General features: G+C 43.8%; 1 protein-coding gene across 1 annotated transcript in view; it reads left to right on the top strand.

The window, feature by feature from the left end:
* LOC125435337 (RNA binding protein fox-1 homolog 2) overlaps positions 1-16,633 on the top strand; it is a 94,607-nt gene extending 77,974 nt beyond the window's left edge. The window contains exons 10-12 of the mRNA XM_048501527.1: positions 6,663-6,751; positions 7,741-7,813; positions 12,004-16,633. Coding sequence (XP_048357484.1) covers positions 6,663-6,751; positions 7,741-7,813; positions 12,004-12,048 — 207 coding nt within the window. The 3' untranslated portion in view covers positions 12,049-16,633. The remainder of the gene's footprint in view (positions 1-6,662; positions 6,752-7,740; positions 7,814-12,003) is intronic.
* Positions 16,634-17,171: the final 538 nt, after the last annotated feature.

Here is a 17,171-nt window from a genome sequence, read left to right as displayed (position 1 = left end):
TTTCCTCTTTTTTCTATTCTGTTTCCATGCTTCTACAAGGCACACCTCCTGACCATCCTGCAAGGACACGGGGGAATGGCTACAGCCCAGTATGCCTTCTTTTCTCACCTACTGTGCAGATGTTGGAGAACAGATACTGTCTCTCAAAGTTACCACAAAAATGGACGGACACATTTCAACCCAAGCTGTGTCCTGATTGTGTCATGGAGACAAGAGTCAGAATTTCAGCAACCTCTGTGCCTTAATGCCTCCTTCTGGGGTTGCCTTTGGTCACTTAGTTTCATATATTTGGATTGTATTACAAAGCAGTATTGCCAAGTTACTGACATGAGGGCTCTTGATTTTTGTCCAGATTCAAGTCCAGATTCAATCACCTTAAAGACCAACAAGATTTCCAGGGTATAAGCCTTCAAGAGTCAAAGCTCTCTTCATCTGAAACAAGTAGGAATGGAAATCCCTGAACCATTGTATATATACAGTAAGAAGTGGTGTTGTAAAGAAGCTACCCCTTCTTACTCTTTATTGATAAAGGCTCAGAGTTTCCATTCCTACTTGTATGTGACAAAGGGAGTTCTGACTCTCTTATACCCTAGAAATCTTGTTGGTTTTGATGTTACTGGATTTGAATCTAGATCTTCCACTGTAGACCAACACAGATAACTTACCTAAAACTTTTTTTCCATGAAAGGCTCAAGACTGTTTCTTGATTTCTGTGCAATCTTGCTAACAAAATGACTCCCAAGAGAGTTAACATGCTGCACCTGTGCATTTTTTTGATCAGTTCACAAGACATTTATCTCCCTGTGAGCACTTCTGACGTTTGCTGGTTAAATACTGGCAAACCACATATGTGTTCATGTAATTGCAGTGGCAATGTTCCCAGCTACAAACACCGTAGCAATTGCTGCTAACAAAGACAAATATGGAGGACCTCAAGTTCACACTGTACATTTTTCCATCTGGGCTAATATTCAGGAAAGGTTATGACTCCATGAGCTAGGCCTCTGACATTGCAGTGAGCCTGTAGCCAATATTAGGTTGCTGAAGGAAACCTTCCAACTGATAGTTCTCTGGCCATCCAGATCCTTGGAACAGCTGTTGAAAAGAGATAGGAAATGAGGGCAGGTGTTGAAATTCCTTTGTTCATTTGGTGTAGTTGGAAAGGTGTGCTTTGGACACTGCAGACTGATACTAGATGGGGGGTGTCAGGTGGATGGATATATAAGCAGCTCTGGAGCCAGGTGGCTGTAATAGTTATGAGGTTGGGAGCTGCACAAAAGGTCACAGATTCATTATAAGTTTTTGAAAGAATAATTTGAATCGCATCTGTAATTTAGCCTTGATTCTCACATCAGCAATAGATGGTTTAAAACCTGCTGTAAACAGTAGACTTTTCATAACTGTAGAAATGAAGGTAACACAGAAGACTTAAAAGAAAAAAGCACAACAAAATCCTAACTTACTCAGAAGCATCTTTTTAATGGCTTCTGTATGTGTTAAAAACCTGCAAGTGTCATAGTTTTGTTAGGTCTATACGTCACTAAAAGAAGTGTTGAAAGCCCAGTCTGTTTGTTGAAGATATCTTTAAAAACATCCAGAGAACATTTTGCCATGTGTGCCCTTGGTTGCTGAGCCTGCAGCTTATGTCAACTCTTGTGGCCCTATGTAAAACCTTGGGGTTGAGCTGAGTGTGTGTCTGCCATATAACTCAGGCTAGTTAATCTGATGGCCAAATGATAACCTGGTGGCAGGTCTGAAGGCTCTCTGTGTATACAGATGTATGATAGGAAACAATCATTAAAGGCAGCTGCTAGCAGTACTTGAGAAATGCCAAATCTCAACTCCAGACTGCATGAAACCAATGTCTACCCCCCCCCTTTCCTAAAGCAGCACTTTGGGGCTGTGTTTGAGATTTTCATATCCCTACACCCTCCCCCCACCCACACACACGTGGGCGGGCATGCAGGGATCAGTACTTCCTGTGCTATGCAATGCCCATTAAGTGCTCTTTATCTCTCATACGCACACTGCTGCTCTGTTCCCATCTTGTGTAAGACATCTGGGGCTGTCCTGCTTGTTAGGGAGAAGCATCACATGCTCACAGTTGCCCAGTTGGGTGTTCAAAAGGAAAATAAAAATGGGCAATGCCTCTAATTGAAATTGGGATGATTTGGCACAGGTCTTCTAGGAATTGCATCATTTCAAATGCATGCCCGTTACTATCTAGCTGCAGAGAACTACAGAACAAGTCGGGCATGGTTTCTCCCTTCCGCTGGCTGCCAAGAATACTCTAAATTCTTCTAAAATGCCTTGAAGTAGTTAGAATTAATTTTTCCAAAGGACAATGTGAGCCCAAGAGAGAAGCCCAAGTGAGCCCATATGGGGGAAGGGAGGGATATAATGTGAGTGGAAGGAAATCCCTTTTCTAGAAAAACTGCGGGAAAAACAAGAGTTATTAAATATTTAATTAAATATTAAATTTAATACATAATAATTATTATTATAATTATAGGGTTAGATATTTAAAATGTTCTGAACAACTCTGTGAAAATTTGGTAATTTGGCAGAGCTGTGCCTGAATTCCCTGAGACTTAGAATATCAGAAATTACTACTGAGTAAAGAATCTCGCCCCACTGTTTGTGTATACACCTGTCAATATCCTTCAGATTTGGAAAGAAATAAGAAATCCAATTCAACTTTTCTGATTTGTGTTGCATTACAACCTGCTAAATTTCAAGCAAGCATCATCTTCCCAAATGGTTACCTATTCATATGGAGCGCGTCAGATATGTGATGAATCGTGGCTTACAGTTTTATTTAATGTATATGTAATAAGAATATTCAGGCTTTCACATCACGTGGATGTGATCATACATACATACACATTCTTTATTTTATATTAACAGTTTTCACATCTGCATCAGTGCATGCTTACCAGAAATACACATCAGCTATTTTTAACTTCGTTTTTCCAATGAATTATTTTTCCTTTTTTTTTTCGTTTTGTTGTGCAGTCAGCTGAAGAAATGTTAACATCTCGCTCTAAATCTCTCAGTGGAGTCTCTGTTCCCTTCTCTGATATAACAGATGGGTTATTGCTTGTTATAATTATTAACATTTTGTGGTGTGGGACAGGGTTAGGGTGGGAGCTTCCCCCCCCTTCTTTACTTTTGGGGTTATATGGGACTTGTTTAAGATTTGGAATGTTAACTCCAGTGGTGACTGACTGTTTCCGTAATAGCAGGTCGTTGTGGCTGCACGCTCTAGTAATTGAGGCTGTGTACTTCACCGAGCTTGTGGTAGAGCCTAGGGCAAACTGCTGTCCCAAGAGAATGCTGGGATAGATAGAACTAGCCAATATGAGTCTGAACGTGGTGATTTTGCTGGTTGTTTTTTTTTAGTTCCAAATGTCAGCATGCTTAGTTTTTAATTTGATTAATAAATGTTACACCGTTCCCCTTCTCCCAACCTGATTCCAGTCCCCTCTTTCCTTTACAAGAAATGCAAGTTAAAGAGATTAAATGTGGGGAGGGGGGGACTTTCTAAAGTTTCAAACTGCATCTTGTCCTCATGTTCACAATCGTACTGAAAACCAATTTTCTCAAATGTCAGTAGGAAATATCTTGGGGAAGGGAGTGCTCAGAACAGGCGACAAGCTGGTCGCAGCCAGTGTTGCCAAGGACAGAAGATGCGCAGCACATTTGCTCCTGCTTAATATCACGTTTATCTGTAGTTCTGTGGCCTGATTTTTTAAAAATGTTGACAATTACAGCAAATATATGTATCTAAAGTTAGGTAGAGTCTCATTTTTTACTGTAAAATTCTCCTTGAAGCCCTTTAATCTTAAAGGAAGTTGTTTAATCTTAAAGGTCCAATATTGAATTACATCACGGTAGGTGGGAGGGTCAGAAGAGTACGCTTCTTTCACTATTTGGTGGGGAAAGCAATGGGTCAGTTCTCCATTCCACTGTGGTAAGAGGCTTGAAGTGATGCCTGTTCGGGATCATATTAACACACCATTGAACCACTGCCAATGTAAATAGGGGAACTCCCCCAGTGTCTACCTTCCCAAGCTCCAGTTGTCAGTCATTTTAAAAATTGTTTCCTATGGCCTCGTTGTACTATTTAAACAGGCCAACTGAAAGTTCTTCCGTATTACGGTAAACCTTTCCATTGTAGAAGATTTCATTTCTGTATGTATCTTGGATTGTTCCTTGTATAAGGATCTCCAAAAATGTCTTGCATTTCTGGATGTCTGCCTTTAAGCTGCCAGCGGAGTGACAGAGTTTATGCACCAACACATGTTTTTATCCATGACCAAGTTGTTTTAGACCTTGAACACTTCTGCCCTCTTTGTCTGCAGCTGTCCCTACCCAGAATACAGTAGCTTACTATCGGTACTAATCAGTGGAGGAGGCAAGGCATGTTTTTCTGTCTTGTGGCATCATTCAGTAAACAGGAATTGCCATGTTGGTCCCAAAGAACAGGAGATGAAGAGAAGATCAAAAAGACCAACCTAAGTTGTTGGCAAGCCTATGTAACTTTTTGAGTTTAGAGATATCTTCATCAAACATCACTCAGATGTCATTTTACCTATTTCTGTCTTGCTGTTGCTTGGTGGCACAGTGCAAATATAAGAATGTGCACCTGTTCTTATCCCCCCTGTTTAGCACAGCGAGTTATTTTTACTTGGCATTAGCATACTTTCAAAAATTCTTAGCATTTATTAACATGGCTTATCTGTATAAACCTTTTGGAAAGCTGTATTTTTTTGAGATTATTTGTTTTCAGCATGTCCTCAGAGGAGCATGGAAATTAGAGGAGGCTGATAATGCCAACCCGCATCCTGTTGGTAATGATTACATTTTAATGCCTTTAAAAGGGTAATTTTTATTCCCAAAGGAATAATAATATCATGGTCCATCAATAAAAAAATATTGTTTGAAAAACCAGAATACTGTTCCCCATGTATTGTCGAAGGCTTTCACAGCTGGATTCAACTGGTTGCGGTGGGTTTTCCGGGCTGCGTGGCTGTGGTCTGGTGGATCTTGTTCCTAACATTTCACCCAAACACTTACTGATTGGTTCCCCACCTGGGGACTTGACAATTTCTACCCCACTAAAACATTCCCTTCTCTCTGGACACAGTGTGTAACAGACTTCCCTCTGTGATGCACCTCTGAAGATGCCAGCCAAACATTAATGCAGGCAAAACGTTAGTAACAAGATCCACCAGACCTCGGCCACACAGCCCGGAAAACCCACCACAACCAACTGTTCCCCATGTTACTCTTCCCAATTTTCCCGTACGAAATGTTAATTTTTCAAGTGCCTCCCTCTCGTTGCAGATAGGAAGAGAAAAGAACGGCCCCTGACTCCCGGATGGTCCACAGTGCACCAGCCCTTTAATATTAGAGGGACTTTTTTTCAATGGCCAGGGTGGCAGCCAGCTCAGCTGCAGTTTTCACTGTCCCTTGGAAGTAGCAAGGGTGACCCTTCCTCTCTCTCCCCGCTCTCTCGTGGCTCCTGCTGCCTGCAAGGGAGGGGGAAGGCTGTGGCAGAGCAACTGCCTCTCTGGACATTGAAAAGTACAGTAAATTGCCAGGAAAACGAAGCTGTAGGCCAGCTGTGAACAACGAAAGGCTTCCCAACCTGATTCCATATATTCCTGGTATTACTGGGAGACAAATATCAGAAAAGCCTTTCACAGCAACAGATATTTCCAGTCTGATCCAATACAAGAAATAGCGGACGTTTTATTAGGTCAGCTGTTGCACACCCCCAAGCCAAATGTTACCAGTATAAAGATTTACAGAAAGTGAGAAACAGCATTTGGAAGCCAAAAGACCCTCTGGCTGGGTTAAGGGCAGGGGAAGCAAAGAGGTGGATAAGAATGAACAAGAATGGCATTTTTGTATCAAGACCACCATGATGCTGGCCCTTGACAAATGCACTTGAACATCCCTTCCACTTAGAGAATTCTTCTCTTCAGGATTGCATTCAGCCTGCACAGTTCTCTGTCACTGAACATCAGGGCTCAGAAGCCTTAGAAAACCTACTGGGTATTGCTCTTGCCTTCATTGCAGCTGTGATGAATCCAGCCAGTATTCTGCATTAGGCACACTGTCGTTGGTTGCTTTTTGAATTAAATTCCTCCCTCCCTGCTCCGGTTCTGTCTAATTCAAAAGAATAACAAGCCAACAACCTCAAACCCAGGTCAGCAATTGTGACTGTGTCTCTTCTAAGGATCCGAATTTGAACATTTGAATTTCCCTCCCTCAAGAACAGCAGTGCGGCAGGAAATCTCTGGAGTGGTGCTTCAGTCACCTGGATTACTTTATCTTTTTTTAAAAAAAAATGTGTAGTAGATAGCTCTCTCCCTCCCTCCCTATTTTTGGGGGCAGGATCTCCCTCTTTTTTTTTCTTTTGATCTCTTTCAGAGAACACCACGGCCATATCATTTTCCCATTTAACTACCTAATAGACACGTTGATGCCAAAGCCATTTGGACGGGGAATGGGTTTTGGAAGACTTTTCCTGATCATTATGACATGGGAATCGATGCAGTTTGAAACATTTCTTCTCTCTGTGTTTGTATGTGTGACTCCACTTTGGGTGCGGGGACAGGTATCTATAAAGTCAGTTCTCTTCTTTCCTGCAGGGCGGATATGCAGCCTACAGATATGCACAGCCTGCTACCGCAACAGCAGCCACTGCTGCTGCAGCCGCTGCAGCGGCTTACAGCGATGGGTATGTAAGCAGGGGTCGATCCAGAGAAGCTGGGGGCGAAGAGAGTACTGTTCCATTTAGTACTCCATCAATCCATGTTTCTCTAACACACTCCAGATCATAATCTCCAATCTTTTTATCTAGATATAGTTGCTAGGTGTACACATAACAGGAGACTAGAAGTGCATGGTTTGGTGTTGTCATTTGCATTGTCTGCTTATTTGAGGGGCGGGGGGGGGGGTTGTTGGCCATTTTCCAAAACTGAAGGGCCAACTCTACCCTTTGACCATGGGCACGGTTCTGGTCTTCATGGTTGCCGCTTTTTGAAGGTAGGGAAGAACATTGTAAATCTGGGTGTTTTAGTTTGTGTATCTTAGAATTGCCTGCCACCTGTGCGCAAGGAATGATGTATGTGCTTTACTTAGAGCAAAGTAGCGCCACAGTTGTCTGGGAGCACAGGTTTTGCATCCTTTCCTCTCTTTTGTGCCTTTTGCCTGGAGCACCTTCTCCTGCTGCTCCGCTTGGCAGTCTGGTGATGCTTGCCCTGTTGCCAGCAGGTTCCTCTTCCTCTGCCGTGGGATTCAGATGCTGGCAGTTCACTCCTCACCTGTCCCTGCTGAAACAAAATGGTCATGACTGTAATGGGTTTTCAGGGCATCCTTAAAATTTAAAGCCCCTGGACCTTTCACGATCAATCTTTTATCAAAAGAAAAAGCAGATTTTTCTTTCCAGTAAAGCTTGTGTCGTGCTTGCAGTGGGCCGAGAAAAATGTCCTGTTTTTATTCATCATTTTAAAAACAGTTCATTAACTTTTGTCCGGGGTGGGGGTGGGGGGCTGAAATTTTGAGGGTGTCACCTTTCCATTATGAATATCCAGAGATTCCCTTTTTGCACAGACTGCCTTTTTGGGTGTGGAGAAGAATGGAGGGTTCCCTTTTCTTTTGGTGCCTCAGCTGTCTTTCTGTGGAATGACTTCTTCTTTTTTCTTCCCCCCCCCCCCCTTTCCTCAGCTATGGCAGGGTGTACACAGCAGACCCTTACCATGCCCTTGCCCCTGCCGCTAGCTATGGAGTTGGCGCTGTGGTGAGTATGGCCCTCCTTCTTTCCTCTGTAACTTTGTGTTTTCACCCAGAGGCCTTTGCCTGTGGTATTTTGTGTGGATAATTCCATGTGTTTTAAAGGAGTGTACCTGTTACTGCTATGGAAGTAGAATGAGGTGGAGTTTAGTCTTACCCTTTATACCATCTGAGAGTTGTAAAATGAGGATAATTTTTTAAAAGTGAAGAGAATAATACTGCTCAGAATGAGTGCTCAGAGCACGCTCGCACCAATGTAATACAGTCCTGCCACGTTTTACAAACATACTAAATCACTTTTTAAAAGGGAGAGAAGGGAAATGAAAAAATAAACACTGAGCAGAACCAGAAGTGGATCTTGTGAAAGCGTAATAGATAATTAAGCCATTCTGAGGCGTCGTATATTTACCGTTCTAGTATATTGCCTTTCATCAACTGTTTGCACAGCAGTTTGCAACATAAGAAATCAGTCGATACCTGCTACGAATAATCAAAACTGAAAAGAAAAAAAGCAAATCAAACAGCATCAAGGAACAGATGCTCTGATTCTGGGCAAGGGATATTCTCAAAACCCTGGCAGATCCAGAAAATGTTATCCTGCCAGCGGAAAGAGGCAGGGGATACAGGCCTAGGGTAGAGGGCATTCTGTTACTCTGGAAATACTTCTTTAAACAATGATTGTGCTCCTGCTGACTGTTGATTTTGCATCCACAAAACACGGGGCTGCTAAGCGGGTTTGTTTTTTAAATATGGGTGTAGGTTTAAAGGATAACAAACAGAGAGATCCAGTGTGTTGCAAGTACCACCCAGGCAGTGCAATCCGGGGGGGGGGGAGGTAGCTGTGCCAGGAGCAGCATAGCTGAGCTGCATCCTAAGTGGTGCGGTGCACTGCAGCCAGCCCCAAGAAAGCACAGAAAAAAAGCCAACACTGTGGAAAAGAGGTGGTGGTGTTGGCGTGTCAGTGTGGAAGGGCTGCAGCCGTGATCGGTAGGTTGGCCAAGAGTGAGCAGGACGATGGAGGAACTGGGGAGGTGCAAGATGGCAAAGCCAGCCCAGAGGCAGGGTCAGGCACAGGTGGTGCATGAGAGGGGCCGGCCCAATTACATCACCAAAGGGGGACTGCACAGTGTGGGGTGGGGCACTCTCCTGGGTGCAGGTGAGCCCCAGCAAAGCTCCAGGGAGTCACACAGGTGCCACGGGAACAACAACATCAATGGTAATTCTGGCAGCCCAATGGATGGCCATACGGGTGAAGGCAACCCCTCTTAAATTAAGTTTTGACTTAAAAGAAGCTCATTGAGGGTCTATACAAGCTATGTACAATTGCAATGATTATTTAAAAATATTGAGAGCTGTTGGTAGCCTGTTTAAGATCAGGGTTTTTGATTTCTTCTTTTCAAACATCTTTTTTTTTTTGGCTTTTTATGTTGAACAGAAATACAGTGCTAGCCACCTAATGTGGAACGGCAAAGTTATGTTTGCACACCTAACGTTGGGCAGGTTTATTTACTGCCATTTAAAATATTCTTTAAAATAAAAGAAACACCATCTGTTTTACTGTTACACAGTAGCACACTTGTGGAACTGAAGACTGCAAATTAACCCTTGGTAGACTGAGAAAATCTTGGAGTGTGTAGCATTAAAGTGGAATGGAGTGGGGAAAGAAGCACTCTCTAGAATCTGCTGAATTCAAAGCAAAAGAATACATTGCTTGCTTGGAAATAAGCAGAAGGGAGGAAGGGGAGGGAGTTTCAAACTAGCCACTGTGATCAACTCTCCTTTCTTTTTAATTTCATTCGAGTGGTGGTGGGTGCCCTGACCTGTATTGCCCAGGCTAGTCTAATCTCCTCAGAACTCAGCTGCTAAGTGGAGTTAGCCCTGGTTAGTATTTGCACGGGAGACCACCAAGAAATACCAGGGTTGTTATGCAGGGGAAGGCAATGGCAAACCACCTCTGTTATAACCTGTTCCACATAAAGACCTAAGTAAAATTCTAACTTCACCCACCATTTCCTTCTGCCCCCACAACGTGCTCCCCCCCCACTCCCCCCCGCACTCATCTCTAGGGGGTGTGGAGAACATGGGGGTGGGCAGGAGGAAATGGCAGATGAAATAACAATTTTACTTAGCTCTTTATGTGGAACAGGGTATAATATGTTGCCTTGAAACCCCTGCTGGATTTGTCTTAAGCCAGCTGTGACTTGCCAGCACTTTTTACACACAGGAGTGTGTGCAAGGGAGTGGATGGGGAATTAAAAAGTTACAGCCATGGCACAATGTCTATGTATTATGACCACATATAGCCAGCAGTAATTTTTCTAGCTTCTGTCAGTATCCGATGACGTTTAAGTGAGTTAACTTAGCTGAAGTGAGTTAACTTGCCCCGACTCCTCCGCTTGTAATGCTCCATATGAAACAATGGGACTGCAAGGTCAAGTTAGTAATTAAGGGATCTGTTGTCATATTGCCATTGGCCAGAAGGAACCAGGTCAGTCTCATGACAGTGAATGAATGGCGCTTCCTCCAGAGCTTGTGGTTGTGGATGGCACGCTGCTGGATTTTAGTGGGGAATACAGCACTGTGTTACATGCCATGTAGAACCCCAGTTTTGTTATGAGTGGATTGTAAAAGGGTAATCATTTTAGCAGCACTAGCCAGTCTTGGTGCTGGTAATCACAGAGTCTGCCTGAGCTGGATGGCTGCTGCAGCACTCTGTTCTCTAAAGATTTACTTGGGAAATGAGCCATGGTGCCCAACTCCCTCCCTTTCTGCTCTCAAGCGTTCCTGATTTGTTTTTCCCCTGAAATGCGCACAATGAATCTCTGAAGACATTAAATTTTTTAATAAGGCAGTTAATGGGCTCTCTCAGAGCTCCTTGTAACACAGCTATACTGAACTATTAAAGTATACAGTTGAAAACACCAACTTTTCTGCACTACTTTGTTGAAGGACCAAAATTAAAGCAGTACATTTTTTATTTCCCCTTTTAAGTCTATTTGCAGAAAAGTTAAGGGCCTCCAAACAGAGGTGTCAGAAATGTACGCATAAAATTAAAAGCTGGACTTATGTATTCACAAAGTTAAAAGGTAGAAAGAAAATGAGAGTTTATTTCAGCTGCTGCCTGGATTCAGTTCTTGCCCACCGTCACCCAAGCTGAGCCAGCAGAGGTCCATGAAGGCAACTGCTCAGCCAGTGCCTGCACTCAACTCTCCCGCACTGCCTCCAAAAATTGGCCAGTGCCTGCACTCAACTCTCCCGCACCGCCTCCAAAAATTGGCTACAAAAATGCTGCCTAAATGTCTCCTGCTGTGCATGTGCTTGCCTGTGGCCACACTTTGCTAGGGACCTTGGGCACCTCTACCTCCAACTTCTATGCTCAAGCTTCCCCTTCCGGCCTCCCTGCACCCTAGCAAAGCACGGCAGCACCGCTAGAGGCAAGCATGTGCACAGCAGAAAAGAGGGAGATCCACTCCACCTCCAGCCTGTCCAGCCACAAACTGCACAATATGTGCCGGAGAGCTGCATGTGGCTCGCGAGCCGCAGTTTGACCACCCCTGTTCGAGGGAATGAAGCAGCTGGTAGAACACAAAACAAATTTTTGTAGACCTACCCCTATTGCATTGTTCAGTGAATGTCTCATGCAGTCTCACAGCGTCATTTTGCACTGTGTAGCCTGCCTTGAGTCTCAGTGAGAAAGACAGGCTGTAAAGTAAGGAAATAAATAATGTAAACAAATAAAAATAAACATCAGCTTTTAGGTAAGAACAAGATTAAAGGTCTGGGCTAGGGTCAAAATGTATCAAGTGGTGGGTGGGATCAAACCATCGTTTCTGCTGATGAAAAGGAAGGGCCCCCACTTTGGTTACTAGAAAAGGCTGTGCAGGGTGTATTGAACTGCATGCACAAAGGTCATGTGGGACTGGACTTTAGAAAGGAGAGAAATTGGGTGAGAAAATGGCTGGATCCATCCCATTGTCCCCAGAATGTGAAGGACTCCTTAGTCTAGAAAGCAAATGTAGGGCTGACTTGAAGGGTGGTTGGCGCTTCAGAAAATGCTGGCCTGGGAGTACAAGGTTTTATGGCTTCTTTAATCCTTGGGTTGTTCTGGGAATTAAAGCTTTCTTGAAAACGTGAGATTTGGCATACTTTTGCAGAGTCTTTTAACTTCTGCTCTCTTCTCTCCATTAACTCCAACAGGCAAGTTTATATCGAGGCGGCTACAGCCGATTCGCCCCCTACTGAAGTGACGTGACCCCCCCTGCAAGTGGGACAGCCCCCCAGTTCATGAGGCCTGGCTATTGCAATATTTACTAGTAGAGGAACTCTATAGCAAGAAGAGGAGGAAAACAAAAGAAAAAAAACAAGAGAAATACTTTTTTATACCTCACTATGTTCTTTGAATATGTATTTTTCCTTTAAATTTCTGCCTTTAATTCTTTTGTTCCAAAGATTGTGCATTTTGGGGTTTTTGGTTGTTTTTTAACTGTGGTAAACATAATGCATTTCCATGTCTGTATATGCGTAGCTTATCCAACCAATCACAAAAGAGACAAATAGTGCTAAGGAGCACCATTAGGAACCAATATCATGGAACTAAATCAGGAACATGCAGGCGTTTGTTTTACCAGGGTCTGGTGCCTGAGGCATTTATTTTACCGGGGTCTAGAACCTGAGGCCCATGATGAATGAGGAAGAGCCTCTCTACCTGCGGATGGCAGTGCTGATTGGCTGCAGCTGGAACCTGCACGCTGGTTGGAATTGCAAACCCCTCCCCCCATTTTATTACCATCTGGCATATGTGGGCTTGGAGCAGTTCCGGAAGATTCTACAGATTCTGAGATGAGGCTTCCCAAAGCTGCCCAAAGACTGTCTATGAACAGTTTGAGGGAACAAGACTTGAAATAAATTTGTGATCCTGTTGTTTCTATACGTGCACCTAACTTTAGTGATTGATGTCCACTACCAAGACTGTAGTTCTTAGTTTCTTTCACTTGCTATGGTCTTCCTCTCTTTCCATCTTCTTCCCTCTTTTTCTTTTCCTGGAGGAGCGGCAGATGTGGAGAACTTAAAGCCATGGTCTGTCTTCGCTAACAAGGAGCGTGATGGCAAAGTGCACAACAGCCTAAAGTTTAGAGGAAAGGTGGCCGGAAAAGCTCGCCCAACTGCCACCCTGGGCTTCCCAGTGTCCGAGATCCCCTTCTTCCCCTTCCCAAAATGCTTACCTTGCTGCAAGTTTGCCATCCAACAATTGCATGAAGAGAGAGAAACGCATCATGGATCATGGCCTCAGAAACAGGGCTTGGGGGAATTTTGTGTGTGTGTTGTAACACTATTCCGGAAGTAGTCGTATAATTTCATCATCAGGGCAGGCAGAAGCAGATTTCAAATGATGTTTGAAAACACAGGAAGCTCCTGCCTTGGCATTTGTGTGGTCACTTTCACGTTCCAATGGGTCGTGGTGTCTGTTCCAAAGAGAAATACGCATCCACGCTTGGTTTGGAGACATACTGCAGAATGCAAATGAAGAGACTTATCAGGAAGACCCTTTCCATAATCTTACGAAAGAACAGCCTTTATTTTTACACGGCGGACATTTTTGCAAGTTGCTCTGGAAGCGTGAGGACAAGCCAAGCCATTGCCCTGAAACATATGGCCTGAAGTTTGGAAATCAGAGGGGAAGAAGAAATACCGCTCTGCCCTCTTGGGCCATCATAATTTTCTTGGCACCGGTTGCAGGTTCTCTGCAACACTATCTTTAAAACCCTGAATATTAGAGAAGCACAATTCCTTTTGACTCCTTGGCCTGCCTAAATTGGTACTGGGTGGCCTCTCACCCTTGGAAGGGCAGGCAGGGGGTGGACTTGTAGCTGAAGCCTATTCACCTCCTGTCGCCATATACCCGCCGGTGATGTCAGCATAGGAACAGAGAGGCCCTGAAGTTCTCCAGCAAGCAGGGCTTATCAAGGAGGGTCACTTGCGCCTTTGCTCCAGCTCCCTTGCAGTGCTTGCCAGAGACGGGGATGCCTGAAGCAAGAAGGGCTGGGGAGGCACGGGGGGGGGGGGGGGAGATTTCAACGAAGCTAGAAACTCTTAACAATATTGATTCTCTGAAATGAGGTGACACCAAACTGCCAGCCTCTTGGTCACTTTTTGTTTGTTTTTATTGTCTTGGTTTTTTTCCCCCTCCCCCCAAGCCAAAGTTTGGTTTGTTGCTGTTATGACAATTTCTGTTTTTTTGTATATAAATATTTTAGTTAGGTTTAAAATGGATTGGGGAGAGGGAAGCGGGGCACCGGTCTTTTACAAAAATTGAGGAAACAGGGAGGAAGGTGGGATTTTCTTCTGACTTCTTGAAATCGCTTCGTGTCATGTTCGCCGATCAGCCTGTTTCTATCAAAAGGCAGATGAGGGTTGGAAAAGGGGGGAATGAGACGCAGCAAATAACCAGTTGCCTGAGCTGAGAGGAATTGACTCTGTTGGCAGAGCTCCTGCATACACCTTGGGTCAACTGACTCTCTTACATCTGGAAATTTGTGTACTCTTGATTTGGGTTCCATTTGGATTTTCTGTGCTCTGTGATTCCTATATTAGCGAAGAGGGTTGACCCTCAGAACTGGGCATAAAAGACCAAGCCGAGTATGTGATGCATCCTATTAGAAACAGCTTGAGAAACATATAACTTGAGCGACCATCTAAGGTGCATCATTGCAGTACCAGTTGACTGTGCCCAAGGTGGTTCTGTTATCTTTTACTTCCCCATCTGTAGATGGAAGAACAATATGACCCTTCTTTTGTGAAACACAGTGAGGTCCATGGTGGAAGGAAGAACACTATTACTAATGAGATATTGTTGCTTCCCAGCCTCTTTAAAAGCCTACAACTACCAATGCGTATTTTGTTGCATAGCAGCTTTCTAGTGAGATGTTACACAGTTCACTATTTGATTTCTAGAACAGCCACAACACCTTAATAGGTGGATATAGTTGGGACTTTCTACATACTCCTACATCTCCTCCTCTTTATAGATGTTTAGTAAATTGGTGGGTGGGTGCGGGGAGCAATCCAGAACTCAGCTGTGGAAACCGAATTTGGGAAATGTACAGTTTGCTGCGTCCCACTCCTGAAGGGAAATTTGCGGCCATCCTGGGAAACAGAACGCATCTCCTGCATGCCAACATTTGAACGATCCTTAATGCTGGGGTAGGGGAGATTTAAAGAGTGTGTTTGCCTGTTTGCACTGGTTTTAAAATAGGAAAATGAAAATCCTTGTGAACAAAGCAAAGAGCCAGTGTGAAGTTCTATGTGTGTGTGTGTTCTTAATTTTGTCATGCTCTTGGGAATGTCAAACGTAGTACAACACAGCGTGACTTGATTTTTTTGTTGCATAAAACACTATTTTTGTGATGTAACTGTCCGAACAACCCATCCTTTCTTATCCCACTCCCTGTCCTCCTCTCTCTCTTTTTTTGAAGTTGCTTTTATTCTGTAATGAAACAAAACCTCCCCTCAGTGAGGCAAGCTGTCTTCTGATAGTCCAAGTGAAATTGTTCTTTTCCCGGGTACTTATTCTGGCTAATTTGACAAGGTGGTGCAATGTTGCCTCTGCTCTTTCCCTGTGAAGTGAAATACAGAAAGATGTCCATTTTTAGAGTGGGCTGCCATAACTAAGGGTGGGGTACAGGAATATACCAGGGAATATCTGTGGCAAGGTTGTCCAGTTGACACTTCTGTTACCGCCAAGTAGGGATTACTTGGGATGACTTCTAGTTAAATTAAGCCCAAGGACTTCCAGATGATGAGGGTAAAAAAACTTCCTCATTAGCAAAAAATAAAAATAAAAATCTGTCCTGCCAACTTTTCCCCCCCTCAAGCCGTCCACTGGAGTATTCATTTGGCTGGCAGTCTTGCATCATGACACCGCTTATTTAACGGTTGGCTTAAAAAGCAAATTGGAAACCTCTTGTTGAGCGCTCTCTCTCTTTTAGGGGTGAAACATTTGTTGAAGTGCATTTGTTGCTGCTTTGAGAAATAACTGTCAAAGGAACCTAAGTCATTTAGGAATTCTCTTCCCAGTATTAAGTACACATTGCAGTTCTGGCAGTTTGTTTATAGTAAGTGAAAAAGTAACCATCCAGATTTGTTTTGGGTTTTTTAATTATTATTATTATGAAATCCTTTTTTTGGGGGGGGGAATAACGGGGGCAAAATGCTGGTCCGATGGCTGTTGCCAGCCAGGACTGCAAGGCAACATCAAGATGATGCTTCACTGACCTTCAAGGCTTAGCTAACGCTTCAGTTCAAGGCCTAGAATGCCCCAGACTCTGATGGTGGTAATGACTGACATGCCTCTTCACGCAGTGTCTCCCGCACCTTTCCCTTGCCAGGTTCCCTTGGGGCCATAGGACGCATTGTAGTTAGCTGTTCTCCCTTCCTCTGGATCATTTCCCAGTATGCTCGGGCTACTTGCCCAGAGTCCCAGGTCCCCGTTGACTTTGGAGAAGCAGCGCTTGCATCCTAGGGCTTTGTGGCCTCTTCTTAACATCCGTCTCCCTCCCCACTCTCCCTGGTTAAGTATCATATTGTACAGTAGCTTTCAAACCATACAGTATTCATTGGGTTACTCTTATTATTATCAAGTAGCTGGAATTGTGAAGGTCGGAGTAGTTAGATCTTTAGCTTTTATTCCTTTTTTTGTATTACTATCCATGTGTATAAATTATTGTTCATGTTGCTGGCTTTTATAAACTCTAAGCAAGGGAGGGGCCCTTCCTCACCCTTTGCAAATGGTAATGAAGCACTGTTTTTAAATAAAAAGAGAGAAACACCACTCGTGGACTTCTGGATGTTTGTTTTCCGAACAACTGAATAAGTTTCAAAGAGAAATTCCCACTGCTGCCCCCTCCCTGTTTTGTATTTTGTCTTGGGAGGACAAACCTGACCCATTTAAGAAACAAATGTGACGGTCAGAGAAAACAGACTTGATTTCAGTAAGTTTACTATACACAGGAAATCTAGATAAAATATCCTTTTTTTACAGTCAGAATTAATTGGGGCATAATTCTTGCTAGCCAAATCTTTGAAGGACTGAAGCATTTGATGTACCTCAAGGAATTGGGCAAGTGGAAAGGGGGGGGGGGTCCTGGAGGGTATGTGAGAATAGGGGTGAGGTCAAACATGGTATTGTAGAAGTTGTTTGGAGAGGCAGTGCTTGGCCCCTACCTTTTGGAAACTACCCCCCTGCTCAACTGCTTCTTTCTGAGCCTTCAGACAGCAGCATAAAAAGTGATCAGCAGGAAAAGAGAAGACCAACATGAAATGGATTGACTATAAGGAAGCCAGGGCCCTCAGTCTCCAAGGCAGTTAAC

Source organism: Sphaerodactylus townsendi, linkage group LG06 (genome assembly GCF_021028975.2).
Source record: "Sphaerodactylus townsendi isolate TG3544 linkage group LG06, MPM_Stown_v2.3, whole genome shotgun sequence".
Taxonomy (NCBI): Eukaryota; Metazoa; Chordata; class Lepidosauria; order Squamata; family Sphaerodactylidae; genus Sphaerodactylus; species Sphaerodactylus townsendi.
The sequence above is the reverse complement of the archived record's forward strand: the minus strand, read 5'-3'. Positions and strand labels throughout refer to the sequence as shown.